The sequence below is a fragment of the Neomonachus schauinslandi genome, chromosome 11 (assembly GCF_002201575.2).
Source record: "Neomonachus schauinslandi chromosome 11, ASM220157v2, whole genome shotgun sequence".
Taxonomy (NCBI): Eukaryota; Metazoa; Chordata; class Mammalia; order Carnivora; family Phocidae; genus Neomonachus; species Neomonachus schauinslandi.
The window spans coordinates 65,239,901-65,258,373 of record NC_058413.1 but is presented as its reverse complement, the minus strand read 5'-3'; the positions used below and the strand labels follow the sequence as shown (position 1 = coordinate 65,258,373).

The following is an 18,473-nucleotide window of genomic DNA, read 5'->3' as shown; positions in this document are numbered from 1 at the left end:
CTACCCCTACCACCTCCCCTGGGTGACTTCCCATTCACCAGCACACCCCCTAATGGGATAAAAGATATCCTTCCATAGGGAAAGATGAGACCTGAAGTATTAGAAACTCCAGGAGTGAGAACACAGTCATTTAGAATCACCACCAAGGAGCTGACAGCAGCTCCTAAGAGCCAGTTTGATAGGGGACAGGGACACCAGAACACTGCCTGACTAGGGGAGGTGGGTACAAGTCCCACAGAAGGGGAAAGGAGATTTGGGGTGTCAGAAGCCATCTTAGCTCACTGCACAGTGTTGTCTGGGTCAGACTTCTTGTCTTTCTCCCAAGAACTCATTTCATTTCAAAGGGTTTGGGGGACAAAGGCACCACTGCCCTGCTAGCCCAGCTCATTTTCTTCATGACCTCAGGCAGGCTGGTGGGTGTATCTCCCCTCTTCCTCAATTTGAGGTTGCTAATACAGCTTCAACAATTCATGTCTCCATTATTTCCTTCATTTGTTGTGTGACCTCAGATGAGTCTTTCTGGTCTCATCTATAAATCAGAGTAGAGCTGCCCCACCAGGATATTATGAGATTAAATGAAATGAGATGTGGGAACCATTTAGCATTTCACAGGAAGAAAGAAAATTGGCAATTTCCAGTGGCTTTATAATTATGTTATTATAACATAGATGAGGTACAGTCGAGAAGGCAAGAATAAAAATGTTAGATGCATCTAGTCTGCTTTGCTCATTACGTGACCTGGGTGGTACTCATCCAGAACTGTGGAAGGGGCTGATGTATACATCCTCCTTCCCATGTCAGAAACTACTACTTGACTCAGTATCAGGTTCTTGCGGTGTTTCTCACTTATACTTTAACCTTTGGGAACTGGGTGTGTTAAGTGTATTTTGGGGCCTGTGCTTTTAGAGGAATTGAACTTCAATAGAATGACTCAGTACCTGTCAATATTTTCTTAGGCAGGAGTCAGGTGTCCGGGAGTGTTGTGAGGCAACAGTGACTAGATATTGCAATTTCTGAAAAACTTTTTCTTTTAATTTAAATTCAATTAGCCAATATATAGTACATCATTAGTTTCAGATGTAGTGTTCAATAATTCATCAGTTGCGTATAACACCCAGTGCTCATTATATCACGTGCCCTCTTTAATGCCTATCACCCAGTTACCCCATCCCCCCACCGACCTCCCCTTCAGCAACCCCCAGTTTGTTCCCCATAGTTAAGAGTCTCTCATGGTTTTTCTCCCTCTCTGATGACTTTGCATTCAGTTTTTCCTCCCCTCCCTTTGTGATCTTCTGCACTGGAACTGGAGAGTATTATGCTAGGTGAAATAAGTCAATCGGAGAAAGAAAATTATCATATGGTTTCACTCATATGTGGAGTATATGAAGGAGTTTTTCTGATAGGCTCTGTGGCAAGATTCCTTTTTTCTATGGACACAATTCTGTTTGGTCCTGCCTGGGAAGAACTGAAATGCTATGGGTGCCCGGCATGAACTCAACCACCATCCTGTACCTGTGTTCTTTCACAACTCATCTTTGTTGGGATGCCTGGGTGGCTCAGTTGGTTAAGCATCTGCCTTTGGCTCAGGTCATGATCCCAGGGTCCTGCGATCGAGTCCCACATTGGGCTCCTTGCTCAGAGGGGAGCCTGCTTCTCCCTCTGCCTGCCACTCCCCCAGCTTGTGCACTCTCCCTCTTTGACAAATAAATAAAATCTTAAAAAAAAAAAACAAAAACAACAACTCATCTTTGTTTGCACCTGTCATGTGAGGAAGCAAAGAGAGGTTTGACAAACAAAGGAGCAGAGAGTGAGGTTTTCTTTAGAGTAGCAAAGGGAAAACTCCAAATGCTCACAGTTCCAGTGCTGGTTGCTGAATTTTAACTGGGCAGTATTGACACAAACTGTGGTAAAAGACTAATGTTTTGGTTTCCTAAACAGTGTGTATTTCTAGTCATCACAGATTGGTACCTTTTATAAAATATAACAAAGATGAAATATAGAAAACAACAAAGGCATGCAAAATATGAACCCTTGATCATGTGCTGGGATGTCTCAGCAAATTGCTATAAATGATTCTAAATGCATACTTTCAATTTCTGTATTTAGCTCACTGTGAACCAGTAACAAGCAATTCTCAGACTGGTGCTGGTCCATGAACCACACCTTGTAGCACATCATGTCCTTTCCATAATAATCCATAGGGCATGGCTGAGCCAAGGTGGGGAGTACACAATAAAGATGTGAGAAGCTTTTCCCATTGGGGTCAGGACCCTGCCCATAAAGGAGGTATGCCATGTCTTGATTATAGAGGTGGACTTGCTCTGGGATGAGAAGACCTTTCTTTGTTACTTGAGAACACGTTTTCTGTGAAACAAGGTTAGGTGCCCTGGGCAACACTGAGAGGTCTAGTAGCCTCTCTATTGACAGGGCCTTGGATGTCCCCACTGTTGGTGCTTCTTTGGTCTGAAGGAACCTGAAAGTGGACTGGCCTTGTAGTTTCTGTCTCTCTCTCTCTCTCTAACTTCTTCCCTGAAGACTGCCTCTCTGAGGACTGGTCCCTGTGGTAGCTTATATTGTTTTAGCTCTGTGATGTCACACGGGGCCAGTACTCTAAAAAGAGATAGTTTCTCAAGTGTGTTCCAAGCTTCCCAATTCTTTCCTCCTTCTGGTTCCTCTTCCCATGCCCTTCCCCCTCCCATATCCCTCAGTTGCCTGGTAGCCTCTCCTTTCTCCTTTAAGGGGATCCAACATGCATTCCACTTTAAGAAATACTTGACTTTTTAATAACTTAAGCCTGTATGGATGGAAATGTGGAGCTTCTTGTCTTTTCTCAATGGTCACCCCACTGAACATGAGTCTGAGCGTTTTTGTGGCATCCTAACACATAGCCCAAGTAGTTCTTAATATCTGGTGTGTAATATGGATGAGGGCATTTCAATGAAAGGAATCAGAGATCTGTCACATGCCTGTCTCCCACACTGTGCAGACTTTCTGCTGGGAGGACTTCCAGTTCCTGATGGTTTCTGAAGATTAAAGAATTACCTTTCGAATACAAAAAGGTCAGAGCCTTCAACCAAGGGAAGCAAGGTGTTAGGTGCAGAGAGGACTATGCTAGGGGCAGTGGGCACCTCAGTGCCCTGGTATCACACCAAGGATGTGGTTGTTATACTCTGACTCTACAGACCAGCCCTAGTGATAGATGTCATCAGTCAAAGGTCAGTGACTACTTTTGCTGGAGCAAAATTAGCAGGGCATGCTGTGAGCCAGCCTGGGCCACAGGCAGAAGAGTTCAGAAAGGCCAGAAGAAAGGCAGTTGCAAGAGTGGAATGTGGAGAAAAATAAGAAAGAGAAATAGGTATGAATGGGTAGAACAGAACAATTAACCCATAGGTTGACTGGGCAACTCAGGCTACTTACTGGAAATAAAGTGCTTAAATGTCCTTGTTTGCAGTTGATTGGAAACACTGATCTAATGTCTTGCTAGCACCCAATAGAATAAATCATTCCGTAGGGTTACTAATTCATTCATCATTCAGCCATTTATTCAGTCAGTAGGTAATTATTGTTTATTGTATACAATACGGTAGCTAGGAATTTAGAGATGAACAACATAGGGTTCCTGTTCTTAGGGAACTTACTGTTTGCAAAAGGGGCTGACATGTATAATCATAAATTGTGATGTGATATGATAAGTATAATTAAAAAGCTGTGGGAGCACAGAGGTAGCAGCACTGACCGTGTCCAGGGTCAATGGGAGGGATTGTCAGGGAAGCTTCTAGAGATAGTTATATGTAGGGCAGTTCTTGAAAGATGAGAAGGATTATGGCAGGTAGACATGGGGAGAGGACAATACAGGCAGAGGGGATGACATGGGGGTCTGGCAGGTCTGAGACGTGGAAGGGGTCTAGTCTGGTGGGTATGCTGTGTGAGTGGTGGGCAGTCAGGCTGGAGGAAGAGGCTGGGCCCAGATTGTCAAGAGCCTTGAGTGTTGGCTAAAAGTCTGGACTTTTTCCTTAAGTCACAAGAAGCCATTAAATGACTTTTTGATCAAGTTTACTTTTTGGAGTGATCATTCTGGTAACTTTGCGGAAGATGGGGTTAGACAGTTCAATTAGAACATTGTTAACAGAAGTTTAGGTGAGATGGGAAGAACATAATGAAGGGAATGGAGAAAAGAGAAAACATATGGTGGAGTTTTAGAGATGAAAGTAGAAGAAAGGGTTGAAGGGTTGGTAGGACACAGATATCTGATAATTTATAAAGGATATGTGGGTCCACTTGATGAGAAGTTCTCAACTGGGACCTGTAAGTCAGAACTGCCCAAGGGACTTCTAAAAATCCAGATTCCCAGGCCCTGCATTTCTTTCTCAGGGACATGGACTTCACCACCATGTCCCAAGCATCTAACACATGGTAGGTACTCAGGAATAAGTACCTATGGAAATGAATGAATGAATGAATGCATGCATGCATGCATGCATACCAGCACCCTCTCTTACTGTCCTTCAGCACACTTCTCACTACCTGACATCGTGTTATATATTTATTGTGTGTATGTATTGTGCTTTCCCCCCAGATCCATGAGGAAAAGAGCTTTTTGTTTATTGCTATATTTTGTTTGGTTCACTGCAGTATTCCTAACACCTACAACAGTGCCCAACAAGTGTCTCGTGGAATGAATGGAGAATAGATGGAGAGTGAGAGTCTGACCAACTGAATGAAAATAGTTGATGAGATAATTGTGAAATAATAACAGTGAATGAAGGTTAACGAACAAACTAATGAATAAATGAATGATTGAAGTGGTTTGCAACTCAGGAAGTGAGTAGAAAGAGGAGAAGGGGAAAAGTTAAATTACAGGAACAGGACTGACAGCCTTCAGACTTCATTGCTGTGCGTTACTGAGAATCTCTCAGTTCAGCGGTATCACCGTGAGCTCCGGTGATTACAAAGATGGAAGAGAATGGGAGGAGTATTCTCACATTTGGACAACTGCAAGATAGGGACATTCAGGATAGAGAACTGGAAGGCATGGAGGCAGGAGAGAGCTTGGCTGCTCCAGAGGTTTGTGATGTCCATTAAATCAAAAACATCCCTAGAGAATGAATATCTCCAAAATGAGTTCAGGGAGAACAAGGTAAAGCCTTCCCTATGGTTTTTCCTTCCATGGCATCAGCACTTCCCTGTGATGTGGGAGAAAGCAATGAGTTTTCTTACAAGGGAAGCTGGGTGTCCTCACCTCACTTTGTCTTTGCTGGAATTAAAACACTGTTTTGTTCTAAATTGTCCTAATGAATAAAAATGCTAGTTTTGAAGCTTCGCTGCCTGTGCTTCAGCAATACTGCTGCGGATCTCCCTCTTACCTTCTGCTGAATGGGAACCAAGCAATTCAAACCATGTCTTTAGTTCTGAAATAGTATTATTTTTTCTACTAATGTTCTTTTCCCTGGAAGGCTTTTGTTTATCTCTCTCTCAATCTCAATCTCTTTTTCTCTCTCCCTCCCCCCACCCATCTCTATCTCACAGAAGGATTAGCTATTTACCTCCATCCCCTCAATAATAAGAGCAATGTGAGGCACTTGGCTTGCTCCCAAAGTCAAGGTAGAGATGAGCCAATCTATGGACAGCACATTTGATCTTTTGTCCTTGGATATGTTGCCTCTCCAGTGATGTGACTGTTTCATTTCTTAGAGGCCTGCCCCACAGAACCACTTCTGTGGAGCTCTTTAAAACAATCTTTCTTAACCCAATAGGATCTTGGATTTACCCAGATCACTTATGGTGGAAATAGCTGCACTATGACATCAGAGTGTCTTACACTTGGCTGAGAATATGCGTGTGAGAGAAATTCTGTAGCTGCAGTGTGGTGCCCCCAGAGAAGTAATGTTTTAAGAAAATACCGACTTGAAAGTCCTGGCCTAGCATATTTTCTAATTTACTTCCCTCACTTTATTCCTGAGCCATTTCTTTTGTTTATTCATGTATTGGAGCGTCACAGAGTGTAACATAGGAGAGCATGGTGCTGGACGCCGGGGATGTGATACAGCATTCGCTTCCATGGATCTCACCGTCCAAAGGGAGAGGCCAACAACAACAACGACATGTGAAAAAAATCACTTGCCCAATTTGCTTCTGATTCAACACTGTTAGTATTTAAGCTGCAAAATGCCTCAAAAGAAGGCATAAGATGTTGGCTGTTATTTTTCACTTTTTTAGAGAGAAAGGCCAGTTAAGGTTCAAAAGCTTTTAAAAGTTGCTTTCATGTGCTTTGGAGCACTTTAGGGCTGGACGCAGAAGCAGATGGAGTGTCCAGCTGCCTGCGTGGTGTGATGGGAAGCCCCACCTCTTTCCCCAGTGTCCCTGGAACAGTACCTAACATGATTATTCTTTAGAGTGAAGTCTTCAGAGACTTGTGTTAAAATGCAGATACTTTGAACCCTAATGCCAATATCACAAGTTAATATTTTAATAATTCTTTTAACAAAGTAAACCCATTTTGTCTAAGTGTTCCTTCTGGTCTTGCAGGTAGTTTTTGAAAGGTGCCTGAGGGAATAATTACAAGCACAGGGTGGGGAATTTGGCTTGCTACAGTTTAAAAAGCTCATCTTATGGAATGTATTGGGTATCTTTTATATGCAGGACACAGTCTACTGCCTCCGAGAGGGATTTCAAGAAACAAAGACAAGGTATCTAGCTATAAAGAGACTATACTCTCGTAGGAAAAATTATGCATCCGTATGTGGATGTCTGATCACATGATAACAAATAGTGCCAGGCCGAGAGCAAATTCCTACTCCAAAGTACCAAGGAAATGTGCTGTAAGATTGGAGACAAGGAGACCCACTTCCAGCTGGGGTGATAGAGGAGCAGCATCATAGGGCGGTGAGATTTGGCTGGGGCTTGGAGATGACAGCAAGGATTTGGGCGGAGAGCACAGCAAACATGCGAAGGCAGGGCTGGGGGATAGGCGGAGTGCAGATAGCAACCAGTTGAGGGAGTTTTGGGGATAATGAGTAGACAGGCAACTTCGTGTGGCATGAAGGGTCACCAGGAAGGAAGAGTGGAGAAGTATATTGGGTAGATGGTGGAGGATCTCCAGTTCCTTCCTGACAAGTTCAGACTTCATTCCACAGGCCCTGGGGATCCAGGGAAAAGAAACGAGCAGAAGAGCGACATGGTCAAAGTTGTGTGTGAGACCATCCCAGCTTAGTGGCGGAATGCTGAGTGGATGAGAGGAGTGGAATTTGAGAATCAGGAGGTCGGATGTGAAGCTAATTGAGTCCACAGAAATTCAGGAGGTGACAGTGCAGGTGGAAAGGAAATGATGAATGTGAGAATCCCTGGGAAGGAAGAATCACCTGGACCTCAGCCCTCTTGCTATGAACCACTGCTTTATTAATGTGAGAAGTCAGAGGCAGGATAGCCTAGCCGTGACTGTGATTGTCTTTGGGGTCAGGGTCAGACACCTGGCTCAAATCCCCAGCTCTTCATTAACTCATTTTGTGACATTGAGCAGGTTCCTTAGCCTCCCCAAGCCTCGGTTTTCTCATAAGTAAAATGGGGAGAAGGGTACATACCTCATAGGGATGTTGCAAAAACCAGTTGGAGATATGATGGTTGCAGTAATGATGTTTCCCAATGAATAGGCAGGCACGCAAAACATTGCTGTGCTCCTCAGAAGGAGTAGAGACAGAGCTTAATCTAAGAAGTCACTGTATTTTCACAGACAGACTCTGAGGCCTAAGATTCTTGTTTTCATTTTTTCTAAGCAGACTAACCAAGTAGCTAACCATGTGTCCCAACCCCATCTCATTTTCCCCTCTCCCAACCACACGGTAACCCAGTGAATACTGTGTGTTTCTGTATTTTAGTGACTGACCATGTGCTCTGAATGTGTTGTTCCTTCCTCTCTTTGCTTTCTGAGCTAATAGAAACAAAGGCTTAAAAAAAAAAAAAACACACCTAAATAATGTGCCTCCTTGTTGTTTGGCAAGTAACATGAAAAAAAATAAAGGAAAAATCATGGTTACCTATCTGCTGCTGCCTTCCCTGGCCCTGGCTCAGTGGCCTTCATCTTTTCAGTTGTTCACCAGTTGTAGTTTTGTACCAGCTGCTCTACATGGTATCGCAGGGGGTTATGAAGATGGTCAAGATGGTACTCCTGGGGGATCTCCCGTTTACTATGAGAGATAAGATATGTACGCAGAATGAGGTTGCATAGTAGACATGAGGAACATTGCTGGATAAAGTTTAGTAAGAGAGAGACTGGTTTCATGTCTGGTTTTATGATGTGAAATATACATACTCAGAGCTGGGGCCCGGGAGGCACGGGAGCTAGGTTTCCAAGGAGCAGAGAGGGCAAAGTGTCGCATCCCTGCTTATCCTTCGTTGTTGGTGAGTGGGAGGGGAAAGGAGGAAGGTGGCAGGAGAAAATGGGTGTTCCATGGACAGCCCCAACCAGCAACACTGGGTTCAGGTCCTCTGATCATGTAACTGCTTTATTTATAAGGAGATGATATAAAACATTCTAAAAAACAGGCTGGCATGTGCTATAAGGTTCCTCATGTCACTCCGTGGTTCCTTAAAATGGCAGTCAAGAGAAATAGCTTTCTAGTCCTGGGCTCTTGGCTGTTTTTATTGTATGGACAGTGTGAGTTCTCTTAGTGACCAGGTCCTTTTTTCACAGTGGCTGCTAGACAACTTGATAGAAGTGTGTGCCCATCTGTTGTAAGAATCACCTCCTATAATGTGTTTTTCTATTAGCCTTAATTCTGGCTCCATTATAAATTCCCATTCTTGTTCCCTGCCCTTCCCTGCCCTTCCCCGCCCCATCCTTTCCCCCCTCTTTGTCACATCCACCTGATAAAGATGTATTTTATATACATCTGCCTCATCTGCTGTAATTCCTTTCTGGAACAATGTGGAGGGTAATGAAAAGAAGAACGGCTTCCTCAGAAGTTCAGCCTCTTCCCGGGACTAAGTCTGTGCAAAAAGAACAATTGATGTGCAGAAGGAAGGAAAGGAAAGGAAGCCGCAGGGACTTGTTGCTCACGATTGCAGCCACCATATTCTTGGGCCAGGCTCTGTGGCCTTGGGGCAGGTTTCTCTCCTTCCCCAAGGTCCAGTTCCTTTGCTGCATGGTAGAAAGCTTGTGCCTTCCAAGGTATTTTCCAAGTTGTTGACTCTGTGATGTCACTAAGAGAACAGGTGGAGTCTAAGTGTGTACAATGGTTTCAGCCAATAGTGATTTCACCTGTCATGCCTGAGGCAAGGCCCCTGGAGCGGGAAGTCTGAGCAGGTGGTTTTCCTTCCCCTCGAGAGCCACTCTGACTCTCTTTGTCCCTTCTTCCTCAGTATCCATGGGACTGGTTGTTCAGGAGGGAGCCCCGCTCAACTCACTTTTCTCCATTTACTCCCACCTTGCTCTCGTCCTGAGGCTGCCTAGTCCCTTGGGTAGAGAATCTTCTTCCTTCTTCTGAGCCAGCTCCAGGCTTCTCTTCTCTCATCCTCTTCTGGCTGCTGTGCTTGGCCTTATCCCTCTGGTATTTGAACAAGACCTCGCTGGCCAGCCTGGAGAGTGGGGTTGAGAGTCCTCAGCAAGTTGCCTGGATGCACCAGCATCCCTGCACAGCATCCCTTAGATCTGCTGTCAAGTCACTGGTCTCACCTGAATCGTTTCTTTGGTTATTTCCTGCCTGAGTTAGTGTAAGCATGCTGTTCTGTGAAATCGAGCCCTCCCTGAAACTCGGGCTTTATTTCAGCAATGACGTCCACCGCTGCGCCACCCCCCACACACACCCCACCTCCGACCCTGCCTTGAGATGAGTTGCTCCCTGTCATCTGCATCTGATGTTAGCTTCTGACTTGGAGATGAGTTCATTTCTATACATTTACATTGTGAGCCTCTCCTGTGCTTGGTACCATGATAAAAACTGACGGCTTCTGCTGGATGGTTTTGCCTGCCTCATCCCTGTCTTTCTCCTTTCTGCTCTGCCCCTGCCTTTGCTTCACTGCTTAATCATCTCTAGGCCCCAACACCCTCTCCCTTCCTGGCAGTTCAGTTTTACAAACGTCCTCTGCTGTCCTTCCTTAATAGCTTTCAGCTTCAGATGCAGGGGGAGGGCTTATTCTCTGAATTATTGTTTCTTTTGCAGTTCTGTCTTGGTAAATCAAGCCTCCACTGTGATGGATACATCCCAGGAAAACACAAGGAAGTCAGCTGTGTCTGCGGCTAAGGTAGATTGAGATCAGACTCCAAATATCATTTTTGGCAAGAATGCCGTTTTTCTCATTTTAGCAAAGCACCATGAAGTGAAGAGGATTTTTTTTTTTTGCAACAAATACAGATGATTTTTACTGTTTTTTTTTTAAAGATTTTATTTATTTATTTGAGACAGAGAGAATGAGAGACAGAGAGCATGAGAGGGAGGAGGGTCAGAGGGAGAAGCAGACTCCCTGCCGAGCAGGGAGCCCGGTGCGGGACTCGATCCCGGGACTCCAGGATCATGACCTGAGCCGAAGGCAGTCGCTTAACCAACTGAGCCACCCAGGCGCCCTGATTTTTACTGTTTAATGTAAGAAGTCACTCTTGTGGTGGAAAAGTTGATGAATACCATGTTTCTGCATTGCTGAAGACTGATTTTTTGCCCTAGAGAATAAAAAATCTCATGCTATTGGGGACTGCCGCTTTTTAAGCATTTGGAATGTGACTTGTTAGTCCCGTATCAGTCCATATTTCTGTTCTTAGCTTCCTGAATCTCTGTTAGAGGTCTGCTTGTGGAAGGGGATTGCCAGTTTATGAAACTCTAGGCAGTAAACATTGATACTCAGTTTTATATTAGTAAAAAATTTTATTTACTGATCCCCTTTGTGTCATTGGAATTGATGATCATAATAGTGATAATGAAGCACTTCAAATACCTTGGTAAGTATCTTTTAATTCTTTATAAGAAAGATCATTTACAATTATATTTAGTTCAGCTTTAATCTAGTACAGCAAGAGTCTCATATGGTAGAAAGAGCATGGGGGGAATCTGCCCCTGATTAGTCTCAGGTTTACCCTAACCTTGACCAGGTCCAAATTTTCTCACTTTTGTAAAATGTGAGGTTTAGATTCAAATGCCTGGTTCTGGTTTAACGTTATAGGACTCTGGATTGAGTGTATTTTATACAGTTTAATTTTTCTCTGGCATATATGGTAACTCTGTGCCGGCCACATTAACCAGGACAGCAATTTTCCAAACAGGCCAGATAGAGTTTACTGGATAAAACTATCAATACTGGAGATAATAGGCATTTGCTAACACTGAGTTGCTGCTGTGGCATTTAAAATGAGTTTAATAAACAATATTTTTCCCCAGCAAAGGAAAAATCCATTTAATAGCTCCAAGTTGCCAGAAGATCACTTATCTCAACAAACCAAAAGTGAGCCGTCACAAAATGGAAAGGCTGGTTTCTCTCAGACTTCAAAAGAAGGTAAACATTATTTTTATGGACTAGATATTTTTATCTTTGTTATCTGTGGGCTGAGAGAAATTCTCAGAGTTCCTTTAACTAAAATAACTTTCAAGAGAAAGTGAAAAGTCCTGATAATTTTCTTATTGTGCTATGCCCATTGGTTTCCTGCCTGAGGGAAGGAAGCAGACATTTTAGAAACTGGAAGTTCATGCATTCCAGTCTTGGAGCTGACACTCGTCGTTTGACCTCTGGGCCTTAGGTTCCCTCTCAGTGAACTAGGGAATTTTTTGACCAGAGGCATTCAATCATTCATGTAATGGCGCTTATTGGATGTCTGCCACATGCAGACACGGTTTGTGTGAAATTAAAAGAGTTTACCTCAAGAGAAAAAAAAGCCACTTGACAAAGTTGTGATCCTCTAATCTGTAATTATCAGCCTGGTCCCTGAGGAGGCATTTGATCAGGTTTGGTGGCTTAATTGATTTAAGTCTGCCTCTTATGGAATTTTACCATTCTTCTGTGCCATTAAGAAGAAATACTAGACAATTCAGTCTCTTCAAATGCAACTGTAAGAAGATTCCACACGCGGGTGCCTGGGTGGCTCAGATGGTTAAGCGTCTGCCTTCGGCTCAGGTCATGATCCCAGGGTCCTGGGATCGAGTCCTGCATCGGGCTCCCTGCTCAGCAGGAAGTCTGCTTCTCCCTCTCCCTCTGCCATTCCCTCTGCTTGTGCTCTTATATCTCTCTGTCAAATAAATAAAAAATCTTAAAAAAAAAAGAAGATTCCACACGCATTAAAGATTGGATGAGGGATAGAAAATTAACATTGAACAGTGGAGTTGGGGTTTCAGTTATCCTGTTTTAATATTAGCATATTTCCCCCTCTCTATTGGATACACATTATATTATGTAAAATATCTTACAGAAAAAAGGCAATGGAACATGCTACCTGTTTTTTTAACTTTCTGAAAAAAAGTAATTTTTGTTTTTATTTTAAAGATTTATTTGAGAGAGAGAAAGAGAGTAGGAGGGCAGGGGCAGAGGGAAAGGGAGACAGAGTCTAAAGCAGACTCCATGAAGAGCGCAGAGCCCAACCTGGGGATTGATCTCACCACTCGGAGATCATGACCAGAGCTGAAACCAAGAGTCGGACACTTAACCAACTATTGCCACCCAGGAGTCCCTGAAAAAATTAATTTTTGTTTTAGAGATTTTCTTTTTAAAAAATTAAGATTTTTTTTAGAAATTTGAGTTCCTTGGAGTGCCTGGGTGGCTCAGTTGGTTAAGCATCGGCCTCAGCTCAGGTCATGATCCCGGGGGTCCTGGGATCGAGCCCCTCCTCTTGCTCGTGCCCTTTCTTTCTCTCTCTTTCTCAAAAAATAAATAAAATCTTAAAAAAAAAGAAAAGAAAATTGAGTTCCTTTTTCTGGTTTCCATACGTAAATTTTTAAAGTGGCTTCTGTGTTTTTCCTTAGCCTCCTTAAGGAATTTTAGAAATCTTTTTTTTTTTTTTTAAAGTTTTTATTTATTTATTGCGGAGAGAGAGAATGAGAGAGAGCACATGAGAGGGGGGAGGGGCAGAGGGAGAAGCAGACTCCCTGCCGAGCAGGGAGCCCGATGCGGGACTCGATCCTGGGACTCCAGGATCATGACCTGAGCCGAAGGCAGTCGCTTAACCAACTGAGCCACCCAGGCGCCCTAGAAATCTTTTCTAAAAACTATTTTATTGAGTATAAAAATACCACAAAGTATGTATATAAGGCACAGGAATCTTAAATGTACAGGTCAATGAAGTTCATGCCTGAATTTTTAAGTGCTTTTTAATTAGGTCTACACTTACGATAATACTTTATTTTCTTTAATATTTTACTGCTTTTGCTACATGTAGATTAAGTTTATGTGAGGTGTTTTAAGTATTAGAGCTATTCTCCATTTGACATGTCACCTAATGTGTTTTAATTTACAGGTGAATTGTCAGAGTCAAAAGAAAACTCATCTATCCCAGATACTTCAAGCCAAAATTTAGAGAAACCAAAGCAGACATTTCCAGGCTCCGAGAATGGATCTCCGGTCAAAGCTCCAATCCCCAAAGCCAGGAAAATTCTCCCCAAATCACATGAGTTAAAGCAAGAAGATAACCAGTCTTTTCCTCGACAAAGGACAGACTCCCTGAGCACGAGGCGGGCTCCCAGGGGGATCCTGAAACGCAACTCCAGTTCCAGCAGCACAGACTCAGAAACAGTTCGTTTTCATCAGAACTTGGAACCCAAAAGCAAAATTGTGTCCCCTGGCCTCACCATCCATGAGAGAATTTCTGAGAAGGAGCATTCTTTAGAAGATGACTCCTCAAACTCCCTGGAGTCATTGAAGCATGTGAGATTCTCTGCAGTGAAGGATGAGCTCCCGCAGAGTCCTGGGCTAAGCCGTGGCTGGGAAGTAGGAGAATTTAGTGTTTTAGAATCTGACGGGTTAAGGAATGGAACAGAAGATAATGTGGACGTCGATGAGTTTTGGAATGACCCTAAGCCTTCCCAATACAGGAAGCCTTTGCCTTTACATCAGTCAGCCTCAAGCCCAAGTGCATCAAAAAATGGAACACAGCAGCCAATGACTTCTGGTTCTTTTCCAATGAATGGGCACCATTCTCCCTTAGAAGTTTTAACTCCAAGACCAGAGTCTGTTGAAAATTCATCCACCACCAATGAACACAAAGCTAAACCATCAGAATTATCAAGGCTTGAATCAGAATTGTCCAAAAGCCCTGCTGGTAAGAGAGTTGTCACTACCAGACTATAAAAACCAAACCAATGGGCTTGGAATGGCCAGGCCAGTCCTATAGAAGCCCCATTTGGCTCCTAGACACTCCAGCTACAATTCAGGCAGGTGCCACTGGGGAATGATTATGCTGCCTCTTAATGGGTTTGGAGATTTTCCTCAATCATCAATAACTAAAGGGATAACTAAAACTAAAACCAGGATAGTTTCTGGTCCATTATGCTTTTCTCTAAAAAATTTAACTATCAAATATTTAACCAAACAAATTGCAGTGTTTTGAATTAAATCAAAGTGTGTATATAGAGTAAGAATTAAATATATGCTAATACCTTTGTACAGAATATATTATTCACCTAATGCATATTTATCAATTACTATTTAATCAAACTTTGATTTTTTTTAAAAGATTTTATTTTTAAGTAATCTCTACACCCAACGTGAGGCTGGGATTCACGACCCCGAGATCCAGAGCTGCACACTCCACTGGCTGGCTGGCCAGGCCCCCCAGATTTTTTTAATCTCAGAAGAACCTTCATTTTTTTTTTTTTTAATTTGAGAGAGAGACAGAGCACGAGTAGGGCGAGGGGCAGAGGGAAAGGGACGAGCAGACTCCCTGCTGAGCAGAGAGTCCAATGCGGGGCTTGATCCCAGGACCCTGAAATCAGGACCTGAGCCAAAGTCAGATGCTTAACTGACTGAGCCAGCCAGATGCCCCCAACCTTCATTTTCTTAGCCATTTGTTCTTAGATGTTAAAAGTGCTGATGGAACTTTCTCCTTCAGCTGCTGTGAGCTGAGAGGCAAAGAGAATACTGCTTTTCCCTGCTACCTAGCTAACTAGCCCTGTCTTGGAGATCTTATACCTCTCAAGGGATGAGACACTGTTTTCCCATACCCATACGATTATTTCATAATTCTTATGTTTTAAAAAAACAGGAACAATGGAAAAAATCATGCTGTGTATTCTCTCCCATCTTCTCTAAGTCTTCCTCCAGCCCTATGGTAATTTCTTTATAGTCAGGAAAATTTACAATGGCAGCAGTCACACGTCTGATGCACTTGGTCTCCTCCTTCCTTATTAGTCAATATTAAGTTAACCCTGGGTCACTTTTGCTCAGCCCTACAGTTTTACACTTGTTCAGATCAATCCACTTAAAGAGCAAAGCACTTCCAATTATCCCCCTGTGCCCCAGACATTTTAATCATTTGAACAGGAATATTTTTTTAAAATTAAAAATTAGCAGGTGCTTCTTCAATGAAAAAACCCCTCATATTAAAGAAAATTCCTAAAGTTTGATAAACATGGCCAAATAATTGGATGGTGCTTATTTAAATGTTTATTCAAAAGATGAAAAAATTCTTTAATAATATTTTCCTTTACTCTCCTTTACTATCATCCACAGAAAAAATTTGGTAAACCTTTCCTGTTTTTCAAACTGTACCTGCTTTCCCACAGACTAAAGACTATCTTTACAATTTTATAAACTAACTACTTATTTGTGCTTTCTGATTTTTATTTTTAAAGATTTATTTATTTTAGAGAGGGAGAGCAAGCACATGAGTTGGGGGGCAGAGGGAGAGAGAGAGAGAATCTCAAGCAGACTTCCCACTGAGTGCTGAACCCAACACGGGGCTCAATCCCATGACCCTGAGATCATGACCTGAGCAAAAATCAAGAGTGGGAATTTAACCATCTGAGCCACCCAGGCAACCCTGTGCTTTCTGATTTTTAAGTCCCAGCTGACCATGAAATTTGGGAGGAAGACATCATCAGCTATATATATATATATATATATTTTTTTTTTTTTTTTTAGATTTTTTTTTTCTCTTAGAGAGAGAGCCTGGGCAGGGGCAGAGGGAAAAGCAGACTCCCTGCTGAGCAGGGAGCCCAACAAGGGGCTTGATCCCAGGACCCCAGGGATCATGACAAGAGCCCAAGGTAGACGCTCAACTGACTGAGCCAAGCAGGCATCCCCAGCTACACCTATTTTGATTGACAGGCCTCCTAGCTTTAGAGCTTATATACAAAGTTCTGCTTACTTGTTAATGCCCTGCTTACCACAAAAATATATACAAGTAAATAATGAAACATAGAAAGAAAACCAGGCCCCCAAAAATGGTAAATGCAAAGTATGTGAATTATAAGGGTTTGACTTTAGCTCTGACCTTCAGGACAGTCAATATCACATTCATTACTACACTGCAAAATACAGAGAAGATGGAACACTGCCTGGCATGAAATCTTTAAAATAACTGTTCTTATTTTAAAAGTAATACACTTTTTTAAAAAAGATTTTATTTATTTATTTGGCAGAGAGATACACAGCGAGAGAGGGAACACAAGCAGGGGGAGTGGGAGAGGGAGAAGCAGGCTTCCCACAGAGCAGGGAGCCCGATGTGGGGCTTGATCCCAGGACCCCAGGATCATGACCCGAGCCAAAGGCAGACGCCCAATGACTGGGCCACCCAGGGGCCCCGAAGGAAATACACTTTTGTTGTAAAACATTTGAAAAGAAGAAATGCACACAGAATAAAACAAATACCATCTGTGATGTCATCATCCAGCACTAACTACAGTATTGCTGACATTTAATTGTAGAGCCTTTCAATAATTTTCAAGCATGAATATAATCTTAAATTATGTTTATACTGCCAGAATTCTTTTTTTACTAATAGTATAAGCATTTTTTCATCATTGTCTTCTGTTAAACAAATGGACACAGAATTCTTTAAGATATCTCAAAAGAACTTCACAATTATTGACATACATTCAGTAGTACAATGTGTAGTTAAGGAAACCAAGATCTGCCACGTGCCCATTATTGTATAACACTTTGTTGTTTTCACACTTAGCCAGAGTTGATGATTAAAATTAAAGATAGAATTTTATTAACTGATATGTCCTCTAGTGCATTTGAAATGTAGCTGACTTCATAAAAGTTCAGCTGACATAATTTTCAGCAACATGCATTGCATGGCTTAGCATTTGTAAGGAAGAGGGAGGAATGCTGAAACACCTGGGTGTTAACTAAAGGGATGGGTGCCTAACTCCCTTATCTAAGTGTCCCATGTGCCCTTTGATTAAGGCTCAGAAAGGATTCTCTCTGCTTTCTTGATAGCTTAGAGCTTAAATAACCTTTTCTAGCATCTTAGCCATTGGTCAGCCAACATCAGGGAACGGGTGAAGATCACATTCTGCATCAGTCTTGTTTCATTTATTTGGCTCACAGAAACTACTTAGAAACTCACAAACTGTAGAAGGGAAACGGGTAACAGAGGAGCCTCTTGAGATCATGGTCCTCAAACTCCAGTATGCAGAAGAATCTCTGGGATAGCTGTTAGTAAAGATTCCTGGGCCCCTCTTCCAAGATTCTGGTTTAATCTATCAAGAGGAAGGCCCAGGAATACAAATATCCTCATTGTACCATTCTGATATTCTGGAGGGAGCTCCAGAAAGTTTTTTTCCCAACTCCTGAAATTCTCCTTGGTCTTTGCTCCTCAAACTCGGTATAAGTCACCTCTAGTGTTTAGGAGTATGCCAGTGGATGGGTGGAGTCATAAAATCAACATGGCACATCTTCCTATGGTGTCAAGTTTTATGCATAGATTTGAGAGTAGAAGAAAAGTAATATTTAAAAGTAACATGGATCACAGGCACCTGGGTGCCTCAGTCGGTTAAGTATCCAACTCTTGGTTTCTGCTGACTGAGGTCATAATTTCAGGCTCATGAGATCCAGTCCCATGTTGGGCTCCATGCTCAGTGGGGAGTCTGCCTGGAATTCTCTCTCCCTTTCCCTCTGCCCCTCTTCCCATTATTGCGCACATGCGTGTGCGTTCTCTCTCTCAAATAAAATCTTTTTAAAAAGTGTAACATGGATCAGAATACAAAATCCACATGAGTTTTTTTTAATTAAGCTTACACCCTATGTGGGGTATGAACTCATGACCCTGAGATCAAGACTTGCATGCTCTACTGACCAAGCCAACCAGGCACCCCCATATGAATTTTCAGAATAAATCAGAGACGTCAAAAGAATTTCTCAACTGGGTCTATACCACATACCTCAGGCGTCTACATTTACCTTTCTTTACTATCAGAGCAACTCTGGTAGAATATCTTAATTAGGATATAATTAATTAATTAATATCCTGAAAAATGCTGATAGAAACAGCTAGTGGTGTGGAAAATATAAATACAAAGTGCCTCTTTAAAAGATAATGTGAGTGATTGAATAATAATTCT

At 42.5% G+C, this 18,473-nt stretch overlaps 1 protein-coding gene across 23 annotated transcripts in view; it reads left to right on the top strand.

The window, feature by feature from the left end:
• SYTL2 (synaptotagmin like 2) overlaps positions 1–18,473 on the top strand; it is a 69,037-nt gene that overhangs the window by 20,031 nt on the left and 30,533 nt on the right. For 12 of the 23 annotated variants that reach the window (XM_044919716.1, XM_044919720.1, XM_044919713.1 and 9 more), the window contains exons 4-6: positions 10,155–10,236; positions 11,361–11,475; positions 13,424–14,224. In XM_044919716.1, the coding sequence (XP_044775651.1) occupies positions 10,155–10,236; positions 11,361–11,475; positions 13,424–14,224 (998 nt within the window). Of the gene's footprint in view, positions 1–10,154; positions 10,237–11,335; positions 11,476–13,423; positions 14,225–18,473 lie in introns of all 23 variants that reach the window. The other 11 variants (XM_044919714.1, XM_044919718.1, XM_044919712.1 and 8 more) reach the window with 1 other exon arrangement.